Source organism: Grus americana, chromosome Z (genome assembly GCF_028858705.1).
Source record: "Grus americana isolate bGruAme1 chromosome Z, bGruAme1.mat, whole genome shotgun sequence".
Classification (NCBI taxonomy): domain Eukaryota; kingdom Metazoa; phylum Chordata; class Aves; order Gruiformes; family Gruidae; genus Grus; species Grus americana.
Genome location: NC_072891.1, coordinates 14,085,149 through 14,106,719, shown reverse-complemented (window position 1 = coordinate 14,106,719; position 21,571 = coordinate 14,085,149). Strand labels below are relative to the sequence as shown.

At 39.5% G+C, this 21,571-nt stretch overlaps 1 protein-coding gene across 1 annotated transcript in view; it reads left to right on the top strand.

The window, feature by feature from the left end:
• NADK2 (NAD kinase 2, mitochondrial) overlaps positions 1-21,571 on the top strand; it is a 36,928-nt gene that overhangs the window by 11,901 nt on the left and 3,456 nt on the right. The window contains 10 exon segments of the mRNA XM_054810829.1: positions 6,698-6,786; positions 7,129-7,217; positions 8,748-8,829; positions 10,156-10,239; positions 12,703-12,839; positions 13,889-13,967; positions 16,294-16,437; positions 18,642-18,697; positions 18,781-18,834; positions 19,297-19,420. Coding sequence (XP_054666804.1) covers positions 6,698-6,786; positions 7,129-7,217; positions 8,748-8,829; positions 10,156-10,239; positions 12,703-12,839; positions 13,889-13,967; positions 16,294-16,437; positions 18,642-18,697; positions 18,781-18,834; positions 19,297-19,420 — 938 coding nt within the window.

Genomic DNA, 21,571 nt, shown 5'->3' with positions numbered 1-21,571 from the left:
ATTCCCCCTTGTCCTGTCACTACACTCCCTGATAAACAGTCCCTCTTCAGCTTTCCTGTAGGCTCCCTTTAGAAATTGGTAAGCCGCAATTAGGTCTCCCTAGAGCCGCCTTTTCTCCAGGCTGAACAGCCCCAACTCTCTCAGCCTAAAATTCAGGATCATAATCCACATATGTAAACAGCAGTGGGTATTGGGATGTTGCTTAGTTTTGTGTTGCTTCTGTGTTTGTGGCTACAAGCCATGTCCTCATTGCACAGTATTGTTCCTGGAGGGCCAGCATTACTCAAGAACAGCAAACCCACAGTTCAAACTGAGTGGGGTGAGAGTTGCCAGAGGTGAGAGCTAAGACTCCAGAAGGAAGGCAGTCAAACTGGTGTCTCTTGCCTAAATGTTAAAGGAGCTCTGTGAAAAATTATCCTTTCATTAAAAAAGGATCAGGCCAGAAGATACGAGAAGAGATTTTTTTTTTTAGGCATTCTGTCCAGACCTTTTCTCCTTCAGGCCCCTAAGAAAAAATAACTCCAACACAGAATATGTTCTGCTTATCTGAGTGTGTTTTCCAATGCATGCTCTTCTGGAAGCCTGCTCTGCATTTTATCTCTGCTGTGAGGTTTAAGAACATTACTGAAGCTATACCTGAATGCATTTTTGGCCACTTTGTCCCTGTTTTCATATGCTAATGCACTTTTAGCTAGAAGAGCACGTATATATTCATGCATTTTAGTTCACAATCTTGCATACTATTGAGGTCAGATTAATAGGCCTACATTTGTACTTGTTGTTTCTTTCCACTCTCCATGAATACTTCTGCTTTTGGGTACTTCCGCTAATGCCACCCATAGCTGACTACCATTGTGCTCTGATGCGACATTTCCTGCACATTTTATCCTTATTTTTTCCTGTTCCAGGAGCCTCAGCAAGTGGGACTCAGCAAACACCATGTTTCCTGTGTGTTCATAGGCCCATAGCCAATAACTTCTATTCATCAGTACTTTTCAGTTTCCTTTGCTCTTATTGATCTTTCCAGATAACTGCTGGAAGAAATTACTTAACCTGCAGTGCAGGGCTCCAGATCTCTGTGTGGCCCCTCACGTAGGCTTTTACAACTTCAACACCAAGAAATGCCAAGTGTACTCCAGTTTGAAGATCCTGAGCTCTGTACGAATAGCATTTTTATTTTCTAGCCCATGTCTAGAAAGTCAGTCTACAGTCCAGCCATTTGTGGGAGACTATCGCTGAGTTTAAATGTTTCATGTTCTGCAATATACTTCTTGTACTGTACTGGCAGGCTTCTTAACATTCTTGGTAATTTTTAGATTTTCTGTGTTAGTATGGGTAGGTTTTGCAGAAGTATATCCTATTATCCCATGACACTTAGAATAGGGTTTTTTTCAATTTTAGGAGGTTTTCTTCAGTTTCATAGGCCAAATATAGCTGCTTATTCTATGGAAGGAAGGGACTTTCCATAAAAAGGTTAGTGGTAAAATGAAGTAGAAGGATTACTTTGGATGAGAACTTTTCCCTGTAAAACATGAGAGCTCTGTTGTTTTACTTCATTTAGTCTTAGTTCGGATTTTAAAAAAGAAAACCTGAAGAAACTACCTTATACAAAGTTACTTACATAAATGTTACTGGGTGTTTGATATAACTCCATTTTTCTTCAGGTAGACTTGATATTCAGATCAAATTGCTACTCTGTACAGCTTGAAATACCAAATAAACCCAACATGAGTCTGTCATAATAGTAGTTTTTTCACATTTTAGCCAAGAATGTCAATACTTGGTATAAAGTTATCTGCTCTGTAAGACTGTCAAACTTGCTCTCATATGTTGAAAGTGGCCTGTCAAACCCTTTCCTTTTGGAAGGAAGACCGCAACAATTGTAAATCAGAGCTTCCTCCAAAGGAAGAAGAATTTGCAAGTTGTCTTCATGCAGAAGCTAAAACCTACGGGCCTTTTTGAGGGGTTGGTTGGTAAGACCCAAGCCTGGCATGGATTGGTAGGCCTGTCTGATCAGTGGGTGCAGGAGCCAGGCTGTTCTGCAGTCTGGGATTTTCTGTATGTCAAAAGTTCCTCTCAGTCTCTTTGGGGAGGTGATCATGCACAGAGCAACTGGACTTTCTAATCTTTGCCTTCAGCTCTTTTAAAGTAAAAATGAGGTAGTGTTCTCAGTTTGTCTTAATCATAGAATCATAGAATGGTGTGGGTTGGAAGGGACCTCAAACATCACCTCATTCCACCCCCCCTGCCATGGGCAGGGACACCCTCCACTAGACCAGGTTGCCCAAAGCCCCATCCAACCTGGCCTTGTACACTTCCAGGGATGGGGCATCCACAACTTCTCTGGGCAACCTGTTCCAGTGCCTCACCACCCTCACAGTGAAGAATTTCTTCCTAACATCTAATTTAAATCTGCCCTCCTTCAGCTTAAAGTCATTACCCTTTGTCCTATCACTACATGCCTTTGTAAACAGTCCCTCTCCAGATTTCTTTTAGCCCCCTTCAGGTACTGGAAGGCTGTTATAAGGTTTCCCTGGAGCCTTCTCTTCTCCAGGCTTTACAGCCCCAACGCTCTCAGCCTGTCCTCACAGGAGAGGTGCTCCAGCTCTCTGATAATCTTCATGGCCCTTCTCTGGACCTGCTTCAACAGCTCCATGTCTTTCCTGTGCTGAGGACCCCAGAGCTGGACACAGTACTCCAGGTGGGGTCTCACCAGAGCAGAGTAGAGGGGCAGGATCACCTCCCTCGACCTCCTGGTCACGCTTCTTGTGATGCAGCCCAGGACATGGTCAGCTTTCTGGGCTACAAGCGTGCATTGCCGGCTCACGTTGAGCTTCTCATCCATCAACACCCTCAAGTCCTTCTCCTCAGGGCTGCTCTCAATCCATTCTCTGCCCAGCCTATAGTTGTGCTTGAAATTACTAGCACTTATCCTCAGTGCAGAGTTCTTTTAAGAAGCATCATTTGTCATAATTTGGCATTCAGGTCCTGGATATGAGGCAGGAGCAGAGTCAGTGGGTACAAACTGAAATACAGGAAGGTCTGTCTGAACATTGGAAGACACTGTTTCACTGTGAGGGTGACAGACCACAGGGACAGGTTGCCCATAGAGGCGGGTGGAGGCTCCATCTGTGAATATCTTCTAAAGCCATCTGGACATGGTCCTGGGCAATGGCTCAAGGTGGCCCTGCTTGAGCAGCAAGGTTGGACCAGATGACCTCCAGAGGTCCCTTCCTACTTCAACCACTCTGATTCCATGGGCTGTGACCACAAGGGCTTTAGTCACTTCTCTGGTTCTTTGGAGTAGTTACATGAAAAGCAGCTGATGATTAGCATTCCTGTTTGATATACTTGACTGTGGTTAGGCTCAGGCAGGCTGTCCCTTTGTGAGTTCTTGGATGAATGAACTTGTGAGTTATTTATCTCTGAGCTAGAGGGATGAAGGTAGAGATGAGCAGACTGTTTTAACATCTGGAGCCTTTTGCAAATTAGGATGATTCATTAACTCTGTAGATGTAGCTTAGCCATTTAAACTCAAGGCCTTAACTTTTAATTTATCTTGTTGCTTAGTGATACCTGCTTACATGTTCTAGAGCTAAATTCAAAGAGAAGACCTCTATGCATTAGATACCTGTTCTGCAGTGCTGCTTTTAGCAAGAGTAGAAGTATCCACAGAAATTAAGCCAGTCGTCAAGATACTGGCAGCTTATTTGCTGAGCATCCTCTTCTGCTTTCTGAAGCTGTCTGTGAAATAATTTAACACAACTAAAACAAATGTAGGTTACAGAACAGACGCAATGCTTATAAATATCTAAAGGGCGGGTGTCAAGAGGATGGGACCAGACTCTTTAGTGGTGCCCAGTGGCAGGACAAGGGGCAAGAGGCACAAACTGGAGCACAAGAAGTTCCACTTGAATATGAGGAAAAACTTCTTCACTTTGAGAATGACAGAGCACTGGAACAGGCTGCCCAGAGAGGTTGTGGAGTCTCCTTCTCTGGAGAGATTTAAAACCCGCCTGGACATGATCCTGTGCAACCTGCCTTAGGTGATCCTGCTCTAGCGGGGGGCTGGACTAGATGATATCCAGAGGTCCCTTCCAACCCCCGCTGTTCTGGGATTCTGTGACTCTGTTCCACAGCAATGACACTACCTGTGTCTCTTCTTGATAGTCATGCCAATGAAGTATTAGCTGTAGCCTCACTCACCACTGATGTTGGTGGCTCAAAAGCCTGCAAATGATCATGCAGAGATTCATTACACTGTCATTGTTCTGACGTAAAAGCTCTCTTCAACCAAGTTGAACGATAGCATGCTGACAAATTAGCCAAATAAATGAAGTACATAAAATTGCAAGATGGCGTTTGTCATTTCTGTTGTGTGTGGAAGTAATAGCCTGTGGAAATAGCAGCCTGAAAAACATATGCTGCAGCAGCAGTCTGCTTGTCAGGTGCTCATGTTTCATTCACAGCAGATACTTCTAAAGGAAGCATGAATGGAAACCCTGATTTTAGTAACACAGTTGATTTTTTTGAGGTTATTTGCTGTGGATTTCTTGTTCTTTCTGGTGGTAAAGCAAGGTCAGTTTGTGCTTCAGACATGCAATTGAAAATCCTCTTCTAGCAAATTAGACCTGTGGTGCTTAGTGGCAGATGTCGTCTGTCTGCCTTGGCAGAAGGCAAATACCTTCTTTTCTCCTTTCTACTTTCTCCTTCCTGCTCCAGATGGACCATGAGAGTCCGACAGCAGACCCAGCAATGGGCAGTGCTATACGTGGCCTTGTGTACTCTTTTCCTCCCCACAGCAGCACAGTGGCACTGTTCAGTTCCTAGCACACCACCGTGGGCTCTGCAGGAGCAAGAGGTGTGCAGGAGTGCAAGCATTGTAGCTGGGGAGTAGAAACAGGGGGTTTACATGTGTGAGACAATTAATGGGACATAACACCCCTTGCCCTAGTAAACCAGTGCTAACAAGCTTAGTAAAGATGATCTGAAAGTTTTGTCTGGATGCTTTCTGATCACCCACATGCTTATCTGTGTGTGTGACAAAGGTCAGCTGGCAGCTACTCCTGCTGTCTGCCTCTCGTGCTGTTGGTGGTGTCCAGGCAGAGTCTAGGAGCTCCTCTGCTGGAGGTGGTTTCCTGATCACAGCTGTAAGACTACCTAAAGATCTAATTCCTGCCAGTTATTCACTGATTGTAAACACACTGAGCAGGACAGCAATGCAGTTTGAGAGTGGCCAATTTCTTCATTGGCTTAGTCTGTCTTTTTGCTTAGCTCAAGGCTGGATTTCTTGACATCATTAAAGATTGTATTTGTTGGGTACTGGATTGCAGTTAATGGTAATTGTCATATCCTGCCAATCTTCTTCCCTTCGCTGTGGAGTTCTGTGGTGAGGGAGTCTCTATGGAAATGGGATTAGATGTGGCTGGCTGGCACCACTTTCTCTTGGAAGGGTGTGCAACTTTGAGTAAAGGCACGTGAATAAATTGCTGGAACTGCCTGTTCAAAGCTTTTGGCGCAGATGAATTTTTCTTCACAAACTCTAGGAGAAGTTCTGTTTCTGTGCTGGTAAATCAGTTTTTAACTAGTCAGGGAAAAGAAAGCAATGACAGTATAATTGTAGAATAATTCAGGCTAGAAGAAGCCTCAAGAGGTCATCTAGTCTAGCCTGCTGCTCAAAGCAGAATCACTTTCATTATGAATGTATTTATAAAATTTTGCTTAACATCCTTTTCACTCTCTTTTCTACTTGCTTAATTTCCATGCAAACACATATTTGGCAGTACCACCCCCAGATGAGCACACTAAGTGAGGTGAAGAATGCATGTATACAGATGGTGACTGAATTACACAGAAACCTGTTGCAAAAAAATCTAATATTCAGCCAGCAGTCTCAACTGCCTGCTCATAAGAGTCTAGCTATGTGAACTGCAAAGTATTTCCATGGTCTAAAGAGTGTGTCAAGATTAAGTATTTAAATTCTCCTGCTTCCAAGAAGAATGATGGTGGAATGCAACTGCTAAATACTGTTTGTCTTGTTATTGAGGTGAATTTGTTTGAAAAATCTGGTATATAATCCAGGGGATAGTATCAAAGGCAGTAGGTACATTGTCCTTAAGCTTTTTTTGATGCAGGGGAAATGTCACCTTTGTGAGCATTTGGCAGTCTTCCATTTTAGCTCAAATACAATTTGAAGGTTAATGCTCAAGGTATTTCAGGTTCCTCTTTTCTTAATTATAATTCCTGTTGTTTCTTTTGTTGTCCTCTTTCTCTGTAGCACAGTGTTTGTAAGTCTTAAGGTAATTATCTAACTGTTTGTCTGGGTGCTTTTAGCACATGATGGGACTGTAGTTAATATAACTATTTTATGTAGATTTACTTAGAGTTTGAATTACTTAGCCTATTCAGGGAACACAAAGTGTCTGAAGTGGTGCAGAAGTCAGTGTAGCATACTTGTCTGCATATTTGGGTAGAGCCTTTAAAATATCTGTGACTCTTGGCTGCTGTGGCCATGTAACTCGTTTAACTAGTCAATATAAGCTGACTAGTATGTATATGGAGTTGTAATTAATGGAATGCTTATAGAAGCACGTGTGTCTGTGAGATAAAATACATGCTTTTTATAGCTTCTATTTGTATTACTCAAGCATACTTACTGTAGTGATTAACTTCTACAAAATCAATTTATGTCTTACAGCTTGCCTTGAAGGGATCTAACTATGCTGGTCTGCTGGAGCGGCATCGCATTCATACAAAAAATGTGGAGCATATTGTAGACAGTTTACGGTAAGAATGTATGGATGTTGAGAATTTCAGACACAGTGCAAATATCCATGGATTGTGTAAAACAAGGAAGGGAAGCTTTGTGTTATAAGCTCTAATAAAATAAGAATATTGAAAACAGGATGATGCAGATACAATCATAACACGAACTAGCTCAGTTCAGTTAACTAACACACTATGTTAATGTCTTGAAAACAAATGAAAAAGATGTAAAGGATTTGTGTGAGTGTCAAATGCTTATAAGCTAAATACCACTGTAATTAGTCCTGAATTACATGTCAGTTTTTCAGAAGGATGTGACAAGGAACATTATAGACACATTCAAGCTTTTTCTGCACTTTATAGGAATGAGAGGATAGAAGTTCGTCTTGTTAAACGTCGAGATTATAATGAAGATACAGTTCGGTGGGCAGATGCTGTTATATCAGCAGGAGGTATGACTTTATGGAAGGGAAATATTTGTTTCAGTACATTTTCATAGATACATTTTTAAAAAATATTTTGCAGTGTGTGAAGCATCTGGAGGTATGCATATTCTGAAAACAAATTGCTTATCTAATTGTCAGAAAATATGACAAAATGCAATATGATTGTGACCATCATGTCTACCTCCAGTGTCTGAAATTGTAGCACTAGGAAATGAATCCCAGTGCATGGTCACTTTGGAAATGTTTAATCATCTTGTCTAAAACAGTATAAACTGTGGAATTTACTATAGTTCTATAGAAGATAAAATGCTTGCTGTCATGGATTATACATAGCCCTAAACACTACTCTCTGGTTTTTTGTATGTGAGGTGGAGACTAACATACTACCTTCCCCCCCCCCCCGCTTTCTCTAACTGTCTGTCTTGCTTTCACACTTAATTCCAGTGACTGGAGTATCCAGTTGGATGGTACAGGTAAAAGTATGCAACTTCTGAGCAGCCTGTGCCACTGATTAGAGCTTTTTAAGTGGACCAACAGAGCAACTAACCTGATTGCTTCTTCTTAATACTGGATTGCAGCAGTTCATTCAGTGTTATTTTTGTGAGCTGCAAATACTGCAGTGTGTTACAGGGCTCTGACATAATGTTCAGTCATCTGTGGCAGTTAGACTTGACCACTGCTCTGCCTTTCTTTCCTCCCCACTGGTCCATTTTGCCCTCAGCTGCTGGTTACCATGCAGAATGGGTAGAAAGGGATATGTGTACATTCCTGAAATGTCCTAATATACTCCTGTGCATTTCAGAGAACTCCCCTAAGCTGGAGACTAAAGTGCCAGTTTGGCTGTGGCAATATTTGTCATGGTTGGTTATGAGGCAAGCAGCTGGGAAGTCATACACCATCTGAGGTTTTCAGAGCTTGTATCTTGGTGCAAAGACTGATTCAGGTTATAGTTGTTGTTCTGTTTAACAGATAGGAAAGAATATCAGTATCTGAAGAAACCAGGGACACTTAAAGATTTCTACTTCAACAGTTTTATCTAAGACTTCTTTTCCAAGCATGCCTATGTGGGGCCAAATAAGTCCTTTAAATTGTGCCTTCTAGGAGAACAACTGAGATGGAAGTAAAGTCATTGTTTTCATGTGATTCACAGTAAAATTTTGTATTGTTTCCTATTTCCTGTGGCTTTGATTATTCTAAATTTATTTTCCTTAAAGAGTTTCTCTTACCAGCTGATAAATATACAGAAATTTCCATAAATCTCTTTTCAAACTTGCTTCTGCCAAATTCAGTTGCCTGGGCATGTGAAGCTCTAAGTCATACTTTTTCCTGTCACATTTGCCATCTTGAATTCAGTTGTGACCACTTTGCTTTGAAATGTGTCAGTAGTTTTGTGGGCCCATTTTATTTCTGTGCAGCTTACCCGATCGGTTGTGGATATTAAAGCACTAGTGGTAATGCTGTAGTACAGGAGAGACTATTTTGCTAGGGATACTGGACTGTGAAGTGAAACTAACTTTTGTTTTGCTTTTTCTGTAGGTGATGGTACAATGTTGCTGGCAGCCAGTAAGGTCTTTGATAAATTTAAGCCAGTTATTGGAGTAAATACTGATCCTGAAAGGTAAAAACACATTTGGGAAAGCATTGCTTTATTTAATATCAGGCACAATATGCATCTGTTTTCGTGATGCATGAGGCATGCCTGTAGCATATGGCAGTGTAAATATCTGTTTTAGTGGATTGTAGATATCAAGTGAACCTGTTGTTTTATTAGAAAAGTTTCCACAGTGAGTTATCCTGTCTCATCTGAGAGGACAATAAGTAGTATTGGATAAGCATGACTGAGTTAAACTGCCACAGCTGTTTTCACACACCAGTGTAACAGCACTTGCAGCTAGTTAACTTGTATTACTAACCAGAAGTTTGCGGCTAGAGATGGCAGTATTGAACAGAGACAGGAAAAGGGACTTAACAAAACCAGCTGTCTCGTCTGAACACACAGAAACTTAGTTTCTTTACGAAGAAGGTGAATCCTATTGGAAATTTGATAGGGCCTCAGATGAAGTTTGTTCTGGTTTCTTCATGTAAGCCATGTCATACCTCAGAGGACGCAGTCTCCTCAGCCAATTAATGGCATTTAGTTGTCCTATTATAAACTGCACACAAGTTGCATCCACCTAACCATAAGATTGATTTGGGCAGGTGGATGCGATGTATTAGTACTGCCTGGTTGGTATAACCTTCAACTGGATGGCAAGTAAAACTCAGAATTCACCAAGGCTCTCTGCTGAGATTTCCAGATTTAGGTTTCTGCTTTTGATATTACCAGTTAATTTAATCTTAGTAGATAAGAAAGTGGTGGCCAAAAGTTTTAATTCATTCTATACCTCACTCCTCTTCCAAAACTTTTCAAATGCTGTGAATATTCTACAGTATCAAGCCTGAACAGCAGGGTTCAAATAACAAGTGCCTTCAAGTTATCAAATATCACTCATGAAGGGGGAGCAGTGTTTAGTCTTCTGGCTTTGATTTGACATTCTTTTGATCTTAGACATGTTGCTTACCTGTCTTGTATCACTAACGTGTGTAAATGAAGGAAATTTTCTTTCTAACTTGCAAGGTTTATTAAGCTTGAATTCCTTGCCTAGAACTATGGTGACAGGAACTATATGAGTACCTTACATATTCCTGCAGGATTACTAGCTGAAAAGCCAGTGTTTAGGGGAAGTGTGGGAGAAATGTCCTGTCTCACACACATACATCCCAGGAGCTGAAAGAGGTGTATTGTTGCTGATGTGCTATTATGTAAGAATAGTATAGGTTCCCAAAGGTCAAAGTGTAGCTTTGCTTCATGTAACAGAAGGAGGTGTTTGTTTTGTTTTGTTTTTTAAAGGTGCCAAATCATAATAGTTATACTATCATTTTCATTGTTCTTTTTTGCTACCAGATCGGAGGGTCATTTATGCTTGCCTGTGAGATATACACACTCATTTCCTGAAGCACTACATAAGCTTTATTGTGGTGAGTTCAGGTACGATTCACTGATCTTTGGTTTTCCAAAACATCTTATGATTGGAAAATTCTTAATGATGTGCAATTCCTAAGGAGCAGACGATACTTAGTAAAATCTTAATGCCTCAAATTGTGAATTCTGTGTAGATGTTTACCATGTTGAAAAAAACGTTTGTAGTCAAGCGTGAGATTGGAATACAAAGGATAAGATTGACTGCCAGTTCCAGCAGAAAGACTTTTTTAATGACCTTCAATAATTGATTTTCTTTTCTGACTTAGCAAATTCATAAATGAGGAACTGCATTCTTGTAAAGGGTGTATTGGTTTACATATTTTAACACTCAAAAGCATATGTAGTACACTGATCAGACATACTAATAGAAGCTAATGAAGTTTATACAGTTAAGAAATGGTCAGTGTTTTGCATCTGGGGTTTTGGTGGTTAAGGTAGAGTGACTTAAATTTTGTTAACAGATTAGCGTAAGGCAAAGCTTTTCTTTTTGCTGGAGATAGCTTGATGTTTTCAAGACTAGATATTCTTAAAATAGAAGAACCTCACTTGAATTACGAAGGAAGCAAACTGATTTTAAAGGACAGACTAGGGAAGAGTTTTTAAATAACTATTTAAAAAGAGACATTGTTCTGTGATGTATTACCATTCCAGAATACTTTTATGATGGCAAACCATGAAACAGAAATAAGTCATTCACATGAAAATATATTGCAGTTGCAGTTTGTGTATACTTCTAGCATATTTAATTTGTAGCTTGAAGTGTAACTGTATTTGTGCCATAGAAAAGTTCTGAAATGAGGTGAATACAGTCATCAGGATTGATTATGAATAACTGAAGGTGTTTCAATAGATATCGCTAAATGAAAAGGTACTTTCAACTCACATGTTTTGAGACTTAGAAGCTGTTAATTCGCTTAGATAAAACTGGTAGTGCTAATGCAGATAACCTCCCATGATAATCTAGGCACTTCTAATGTTTTTGTTGGATGCCATGTTATATTTTTGTTGCTGACACTCCTGTTGTTGCTTGTTATGGAGCTGAAGCCTCACCAGAGTGACACAGAAAGGATCTCCCTGGTTATTTTTCCCAAATAATAGGAACTGGTATTCCTAAGCAAGGACCTGAGCAGGTGTTTCTTTTGGCAGTTCTCAGATTTATTTGGCCCTAAGGAAACTTAGGGTAGCTGGATCAGCCTGTCTGGAAGAGGTTCTGGTGGCTCAGAGTTGCATAAGGATGGTGAGGTGCCAGAGACTGGAAAAGGGGACTTGTCTTTTCTCCTTATCCTTGAAGTATCAGCCACTTCAGTGCAACAGTCTGTGTAAGCATTTACCTTGTAGTCCCATGAAACAAACAACATTATTGATTTGTAAAGGACAAACTATATGATACTACCCATGCTTCTTTTTTTAATGGTTAGTGGTGTAACAGGCTCTCAGAATAGGGGTGTAGTAGGGGTACAGCCCCGTTTTCTAATTTTGTAGGGATTTTGACATGTTCTAGCATGAGTGTTGTACGGAGGCTAGCATAACAATACTCATTGCCTGCTGTCTGCTTGACTACCTAAAACCATACTTGGAATTTAAGGACAGATAAGTAATTATAATAAGGATATGTTGAATGAGGATCTACAAGGATGACAATGAGGAAAACCTAGTAACGTAGTCATATAAAGCATAAGTTTTCCTTGTTGTAATTTCAGGAAACACGTAAGCTGATTACTGTCACCTGGATATCAACAGTATGAACTGGGAAAAGATGTGCTCATAACATTCCCTTGTGATTTGCTTTCTTAATCAAAATTACTGTTACTATTTTGTTTTATATAATCTCTAAATTGTAAGAGGAAAAATGAATTGATACTTCCTCTAGGAAAAAATAAGGAATGTTGTAACAGCTTAAGGAAGAATGCCTTTTATATCCTTGTCTTTCTTCATTTGAATTCATCTTAAGCATCCTAAAGTTCCTAGGCTAGTAGAGATTCTTAAAATGAGAGGATGGTTGTGGCTCTTATGTATAAAGGAGTGGACAGAGCTGCTCTTCTGGACATCCACAAATACAAACAAAAGATGGTAAAAATGCAGCATATATTGCTGTATAAATTCCTGAGAGCTTGCTATTTGCAAAATTACTGCATCAGTCATGAATTCCTAAGTTAGAATCACATGCCTAAAAGGATGGGTTGTTATCTGTAATGTTTGTAGACAACTTTTGGCCAGCGTCCTCTTACTTTACACATACAAAAAACATTAGGTAGCAAATTGGTAAGTGTAGAGTATTTACATTTTAGTATGATTAACCTTCTAAATTTAGAAATTATAGTGGAAGCTATAAAACTTGAAATATGACTTTGAATATATTTAACTTTTAATCTTAAGGTGCTCTGCTTTGAGAGTGAAGACTCTCTGATCCTGTCTAATTCTGTAATGAATATTTCAGCTACTGATACCAACTTCTTTCTCCTCTCTAAGGTGGCAGTGGCGGCAAAGAATCCGACTGTATCTTGAAGGAACTGGTATTAACCCAACCCCTGTAGATTTACACGAACAGCAGCTAAGCCAAGAGCAACACAGCAGGGCTCACATAAATGAAAGATTCCAGGATCAAAGTAGGTTAAAATCTGACAAAAGTATAATCACTTTGCTGTGATAACTTGGAGTAGGAGATAAAGATTTGTAAGAGTTGAAGTATTTGAAATCTGGTTGCTGTATTTGAGAGTCAGGGAGAGACAGCTCTCATTAGCTGAAGACCTTGATTGAGGTTTTTCAGAAGGGAGGATTTTTTGTTTCTAGATGTTTATTCTGGACTGTATGCTTAGAGCCAGTTTTCAGTATTAACGGTTAATATAGAGATGTTTCTAAATAGTATTATCTGCTGGCAAAATACCTGAGCTTTTTTAAATTGCTGTCTCTTAGGGTTACTATAGACACTTGGGGTTACCACATGAACATTTTACTATGCATTTAGCTGCTCCACACTAAAAACGTGTGTGTGCGCGTGCGCGCGTGTGCACGTGTGCTCTGAACTTGTGCTAAATTTGAGGTAGGTTACTTCACAATTGAAAAAACTTGTCACAGACTGCCAGCAGACAAATGAGAAATTAGAAGTGAGAATTTCTCCCTGGGTAGTTCTTCCGTCATCAGACACCCTTGACTGTTTTCTTTATGATGAATTGAAGATGCATGATTCCCTCCTTAACCTGTGTCCAGCACTGCATTTCCTCACTGAGAAGTCCGTAGTCAACATGAAGAATTTGTTAATCCCCCTTAATTACCCTGTGGTATGAAGTCTCATTCTTAAAACTTTATTGGAAATGGTCTGTTAAGTCCCTGTCAGTTAATTTAACTAGGCTGGAAGAGTGACTGACAGAAAGCAAGACTTCAATCTGTGTGGTTGCCCATGAGTTTTTGGGGAAAGCAATGTCGGAACATAAGTGTCATTGTCTTGTTGACTTTGCTTCAAATATTTATCTCCAGTAAAGGACAGTGACTGGCTCCAGACAAATCAGTGAAAAATTGAGTCCTTGAAGAAAATGGAGCATGAGGTCTAGAATACAAACACAGGCAGCAGAGTGTGTCCTCCAATGAGTTGTGAGTTATTTTTGAAAATTTGTGGTTTAGAGCCATGATTCAAAACTGTTACATTCAATATCTGCAGGATCTGACATTTCTGGTCCACATCTTTTACCAGTGAGAGCACTCAATGAAGTCTTCATTGGGGAATCTCTTTCATCCAGGTATGTTTAATTCTTTGTTGTTGTAGCACGGTACAATTGACTTTCTTTCGATGACATTGCAGTGGCCAATCAGTGATGGGATGTCTTTGCTGTCAAATTTCAGTTCTAGTCCATGAATACATAACACTGATTGTATTGTTGCTAATTACAAAGTGTATTTTCAGACATGTAAGTACAGTGATGTTAAGTTCTGCTTTTCCACCTTCCTGTCTTGCCATTCTCTCATCTTTCATTATTCCTGGCTGTTTTCTTTCCTCTTCATCGTTTTACGCCTTTCCTGGTTAGTTCTTACATAACTAAATGTCTTTAGTTACTATTTTCACAATGAATTGAAGATTTAAATATCTGTCCTTAAACTGCCTCCTCTCCTGCATCTCTTCTTAAATATCTTTTCATAAGCTTTTAGTATGAAAAGCAGAAAGAGCTTTTAGCATGACCAAGTACTCCTTTCCTTGCCTCTCTGCCATTAGAAGCAAAGGTATCAGCCAGCGTTTGGCAGAAGCTTTGTTGTTGTGGGAAAACAGTTACTTCCTTGTTTTAAGAAACAAGTTTGTATCAAATCTTGATACTGCCTTATCCAGAATACCTTTGATTGTCCTTTCTGTCCTGAGGATCAATGCATTTCTGCCAGCCAAATGATACCTAGAAGGGTATGGGGAATGTGATTGGGGCTGTGGGAAAGGAGTTAAAACATGATCCTTGGTCAGGATTTGGCCAAACTTTTACTTGTATTTTATATCCCTTTTCCCTTTATTCTGTGTAACAGCTTATTGTGTTTGTACAGTGCCTGGAACACTGTGTTTGCTGCTGGAAACAATATAAATGTTCCGTGAGTGGTTTATCTTCCATCTGGACTACAGCCTCAGACTGACAGAAGGAATTAGTCTCAAAGAGATACAAATTTTGCTCTCCTCTAAATTAAACCTAATTTTATCAAGATTCTAAAAAGTTTCTTTAACTTACAGTGATAGAGGAACACAAAGCTGCTTTCCAACGCTTTATAACAGCCCTCTGCTTCTGAGTGTCACAAATACATTGTGCTCTTTGGTTCCAGTATATTTGAGAAGCGTTGACAAAGACAATGCCTGTAGGAACAAATTTCTAGTAATAGTAATAAATATTGTGTTAATAGGACCTTAGACTTGAAGACTTAGATAATGATGTCACACAGATGAATCTTCCATAAGGTTCAAATATATGAGTCTGCTGTATATTAAGGCAAAATGACTCCAGGTGATTCTTCCAAGGTCTTATTATGCATGGCAGTGAAGAAAACAAATAGAAGGAAAAAAAAATCTTTCATACCCAGCTTGCAAAAATTATCTTAAACTGAATCAAGCTGTGCACCTGTGTTCTTAATTTGCTTCCCATTCTTTCAACTTCCCATCCTCTCAAAAATGAGTACACAAAATGCCCTTAGTTACGAAGTCTGAACTGTTTGACACCAGATATTCAAGAGGTATATACCTAGTTGATCCAGACTGATCATCATCTAAACCAGCTCAGTAAGCTCCTTTTACTAAGAAAGATGAAATTCAGTCATGCTGAACACAGTGAATGTGGTGTTTTTCTAAGAAGGGTATCTATTAATCTGAAGACTGTATCATACTGTCTGAATTAGGCACTATGAACATCAACAACTTTAGTCCATAAATATGACCTTGGATGTTCTGAAGCTTACAGAGAGAGCCTGTCTGGTCTTTCTAGGCCTCACATTAGGAATCCCCTGACATATTAATAATACTACGCAGAATGATGATTATGGCCCAAGACTTACTACATTTGAGTTTTAGGAAGAATTTGCCCTGGAGAGAAATGTAAACCTGCTGACTATTGTAAAACTAAAACTGTTTGTGAAGAATGACAGTGGATTTTTAAGTACTGAAGTGGTCACGAATTCAGCTTGAAGCCACGCTATTACTTACTGACATTGGAGTGCCTTACCTCTTAATGTTCCCTGATGTAATTTTATGAGACCCAATCACAGCATAAACACTGGAAGGTAGTAACACTGCAAGGAAGGTAATATATTTGTAGTTTCATTTGTAAGTCCAGCAAACCCGGCTTGTATATGAAGCTATTCCCAGATGAACACAGAGTTCTTTGTGCATAGTTTAATATGAAAAGTGGCTGCAGAAAAACTGCCTAAAAGTTCATGCTGCGAATCACTTTTGTCCATTATAAAAACTGCTGTAAAACAGTGAATCAAAAGTGGCTGCCAAATTGGAAAAACACTGCAAAGCCTGTGAAATTGTCATCCAGATTTGAAACTAACCCCTCTAAATTTTTACGTGCCTGATAAGGCTGTGTGTTCTGTCTTATTCAGGGAGAACTTTAAGTCCTGCAAACCCAGTTTTAAATTCTCGCTCCATAGGGCCTCCTATTATGAGATATCAGTTGATGATGGTCCTTGGGAAAAACAGAAGAGTTCAGGGCTTAATGTGTGTACTGGAACAGGATCTAAAGCATGGTAAGTACGTATAAAATGATACGAAATATCACTTCAGATAAGCTAGATGAACTTATTTTGCTTAAGCATTTTGTCTGGACTGAGACACTCTTGGGCTATGGGTAAGTCAGTGCATGTCAGTTACGACCAAATATTCTCACTATCAGTATGGTTCAAAGCTGTCTCAGGAGTATGAGAAAAGCAGACCACCCCTCACTTGTAGGTACAGAGAGAAGAGTTAAGGTGAGGAGCTGAGGCATTGAGACAGAAGTTTACCTTAGGTGTAATTTTGGTGAAAGAGGTTGCATGCCGCACATGCGTTGAGGGTTGGGGGTGGTGAGGGAAGGAGATTCTGCTCTGACTTGCAGAGCATGTTGGGAGGATCCTTGAGCTACTTTTGTTAACTAAAATAAAAATACTTACATGAAGTAGCTTAGAAAACTTATAAAAATCTAAGCTCTAGGAAGAATGGGAAAACACGTACTTGGAAACAGTGTTAAGTGTTCTCTGGCACATCTACTGTCCATTCTTCTTCCAAGCCTCTTTCCTCTTTTATACTTAATTGAAAGGGCACAGTCTCCTTGCCAAAATATTCCCCTTAAACAAAGATGGGTATATCTAAGCAGAGCTGTGCTAGCTTAATCAAAGGGGTAAATTATCTTAACTTCAGTTTAAACAAGCTGCAGTACTGCATGTAAGTCTAATCAGTTGTTTTGAGATGTGAGAGATGTGTACAGTGAAAGCCTCTTTCATTTGGAAATCTGGCTGTGCTTATAGTTAAAAGTTGTACAACAGGCCCTGGATTTATGTGGCAGGCTAAGATGAACTAAAACTGAAGCTTTTAATGAAATTCAAAAATGAATATTCATGCTGTAACCGTGGTTACTGGGTTTTACTCTTCATTGTAATTCAGAATTTTGTATTCAGTCAGCATAACTTAGTCCTGGAGGCTGCCAAGGATGAAACTGGCAGACTGCGAGGGGAACTTTCCTAGTGTTCAGGAAATGTACCTTGGGAATGTACAGTCTTAGTTCAAAGCTGTTCTAATGCATTTGGTTTGCTTATATGCTCTGTACTGAGCAATCCTAGAACCAGGGACCAAACTCCATGATTGCCTATCTCCATTGCTGTAATCGGTGTTTACTGCTGGACTTCTCTAAACTGAGGCCAGGCCTCAGTGGAGTGATCTTCCTTAGCCTATGGTTTAGGGAGTCTCCTGGGATTTCAGACCTCCTTGGACTGAGAGGCATTTAAATGTCCAAGTGCTTCCCTCAGCTGCCAAAACTTACATTAAAGGATATCTAGTTGAGAGAGAGAACAATTTCAAACTGTGCATCTCAGTTTTTTGCTAGCATCTGCTGAGGCTTGCAGGTGGGCAATAAGTGTAAAAGAGCGAGCCTTGGACAACCACCCTCAGCAGCTCTGTAGTCCGTTAGATGCATAGAGGATGTCTGTTGCAGTCTGAGGTGTTTTACTGCCATGACAGAAGTGCTGGACTGAGGATTTTAAGCTGTATTGAGACCTGGGCAACTGAGATGGTCACAGTACTCCTGCCAAGGAGGCTGCTATTAATACCTAATCCATTTTGAGCCTGGGCAGAGGAGGGAGACTTGATTGGAGTTTAGAACTGGCTCAGGCAGAGGCTTTATGTTGACTTGTGCATCCAAATGTGGCAAATGCAGAAGTGTCAGTTCAGACCTTTTTTTATATACACCAATTATTGTGAGGTTCAGGCCCACACCTTAGGGTGTGGACGAAGAGGCATAATATTTGTGAAGAGGTGTTGGGTCCCATAAATGAGAACTAACAGAAGGAATTAATTAGCAAGAAGTGGATAGAAAGGATAGGAACACACACGATCTGTAGAACTGTCATGCTTCAGGTTTATTTATGCAGAATTAAATCAGCAATTACTGGGGTTTTAAGGCAGGAGGATTATTGATAAGGAGACTACATCCTGTGTATCATGCTGTGCTTTTCTGAAGACTTCACTTAATGGATTATTAATGTTTACAAAGCCACACATAGATGTTAAACCAAGAGTTAATTTAAGGCATTTTAAGAAACTGTTAGTTCACACTTAATAGCATTATTCATTTTTTTTCTTCCTGATGTTGAACATAGTTCTTCATGGAGAACTATGCAAGATTTTTTGTTTTGTTTTTGTTTTCTTTTTTTCCCAAGTTGTATTGCTTAGCAAACAAGACTCCTACTTCTCTGTCTAGGTCCTATAATATTAACAAGGTAGCACATCAAGCTGTTGAAGAGATCCTTAAGATTGGTGAGTGAACAGTGTGACATTACTGGCCAGGTTTATATAAAGATACACCTATCTAACTGAGGCTCTTTCTCTTGGCTCAACAGCTAAAAAGCATGGAAGTTTGAATATGCCATTGAACATGGAACTTGTACAAAAAGGTTAGTGAAAAAAGCAAGATTTCTTTAAGGTATCTCTGACCAGTTAATTTTGTTTGTACTCTTAATACTCAGCACTGCTTTCAGTATTTTAGTGCTTTTGCAATATTAGTCTTTCTTACAAACATTATTTAGGCACGTTTGGTGAAAAATGTCTGACTTGATATAAAAGCACTTATTTAAACTTTCATATGTATAGATCTTCAGGAGAATTTCAGTTCTCCTAAGATTTGAGATGCTTAATATTTAATCACCTGAAGAGAGCTGTTGAGTATTCATCACACAATAGAACTGAAAGGAATGTTCTGTAAAATTAATTTTCTTTGCAGGTGAGGGCCATTAAATATCTGGCAAATCTCAATATTCCCTCTCGGTAGGGCAGCTGCTTTTTCCTGGAGGAATGTGTGTTTCTGAAAACAACTAATTTTCTCTGGAAAAACTAATGGCTGATTTCTTTATTTACAGTAACAAATGATTACAATGAGTCCCTGCTCTACAGTCCAGAAGAACCAAAGATGTTTTTCAGTATTCGAGAACCTATTGTAAACAGAGTTTTCTCAAGTAGCCGGCAGCGTGGCTTCTCTTCAAAGTGAGTGCTGGCTATGACAGTCCCTGAAGAATTATTTAATTCTGTGTATTTGTCAAAGTATGAGTAATCCAGGGGTTTCCCTTGAAGTGTTTCACCATCCAGTTTGTGTTTTGAGGGGCTTGAGTATTGTTCTTACAACAACAGGAAGAGAATGTTTCCAAGTTGTGTTAAGTGTTTTTAATGTTTGATCCATGCACAATCTTACAGAATAAAAGAATCACACTGTGCCCAGTTTTGGGTATGTGCCATTTCCCTCAGTATGAGATAGAGGCATTGACAAACTGTAGTGAATTCAAGAAAGGGCCACTGATATGATTAGGGGGCCAAAACACATGGTGTATAAAGGAGAGACTCAAACGGTGGGGTTTTTTGTCTCTGGAGGAGACAAGACTAAGTAGGGTGGATCCAGTTGCTGTATTCAGCTACCAATGGATGGTTACAGAGGAGACTGAGTTAAACTCTTTTCAAAGCACAATATGAGGCAAAAGCTGTGATTTTATAGGATGTAAGATTCTGATAAAAAAAAGGAAAAAATTCTCACAGTGAGAATGGTCAGGCAGTAGAATGGCGTTCCCAGAGATTGTGCTATCACTGTCCTTGGAGATACTCAAAACTGGACTAGGCAAGGCCCTAAGCAAACTAGTTTGTCTTTGAAGTAAAGCCTGCTTCGAGTCAAAGGTTGGACTAGATGCCTTCCAGACTAAATTGTTTGATAATTCATTTTAACAGGGCACTTGCGCTAGGGGAGGTTTAGATGAGATATTAGGAAAAATTTCTTCACCGAAAGGGTTGTCAAGGACTGGAACAGGCTGCCCAGGGAAGTGCTGCAGTCACCATCCCTGGAGGTATTTAGAAGATGTGTAGATGTAGTGCTTAGGGGCATGGCTTAGTGGTGGACTTGGCAGTTTTAGGTTAATGGTTGGACTTGATGATCTTAAAGATCTGTTCCAACCTAAATGATTCTAGGCTTCTGTGATTTTTCTGGAGCTTGCCACAATTAAATATAAACACATGAAACAGTTATATGTTCAGCATAACCATGTTGAGAACACTGCACTATTTCAGTATTAATTAAATGTTAATTCAACCTTTTATATCAAAACAAATGTCTAAAGGAGCTTTGACTCAAAGGAGGCCAAAATTATTCTCCTTTTGAGCCACATCAGTGTTACAACAACATTTTATGACCTAGTAATACAGGACATCTGTGGCTACTGGGACTGAATATTATGATACTAGATGCCCACTGTGTATGTGTCACATCTTTAAACATTTACTGCTTCTTAGTCTTTTGGATTTGGGAGTTCTCAAGGGTGAGTAAATCTTAAGAGATGGTAGGAGGAGAGGTTAAAATAGGAGAAAATAACTGCATTTTTATCCATGGGTTCTACAGGACTAAGTCTTATTTGGAGTCCTCAGCATGGGATATATTATAAAAACTATACTGGAGCTACAAATGTCTGCATACCTATGAGGGATATCTGCCCATTTTTCCCTTTTTAAGTAGAATTTGCTGCTTGCCACAGTTGATCTTTAGCTCTTGATACTAGACATCTCCCCATTCCTGTTCTTTATTTTTTTTGACAGAGCAGCAGCCCAGAGTGAAATGGAGGAGTGAATCACGCCTCCATGTTCTACAGTGTCCAGACTTGGCTGTGTTTTAGTGATGCACAGGTCAATTAAGCTTTGACACTGTGAGCGTGCTTCCAAGCTTTTCATGTTTGTGAAAGTTGTATCTTCCTGAAAATTTAAGTCATTGGATAATTGTTGATTGAATTTTGGAGATCAGAACATTGTCTAGACCAAGGCCTAAGTTAGAAACAATGAAGCACATTCATGTGAGTCTGCAGTCTCACAGCTGCTGTGGCATAACTATTGGTTCTCATCTAGCAATATGAAAAAAGTTTGGAGAATTCTTTCTTTAATAGTGTTCTTGCTTTCTACATCTGTGAAAGGATAAATTACAATGGTTGAATTAATTTTCCTTTTAAAGGTAAGTGAAGAGGAGGATGGTTAGTAGCTTTATTCTGTCTTGTCCAGCTTTAAAAGAGCTGCCTTAAATTTTATAAACGTAAATTTAAATTTATTAGCTTAAATATGTAGTAGTCAAACTCTAATATTTATAGTAATATCCTGCAGTACATATTTATG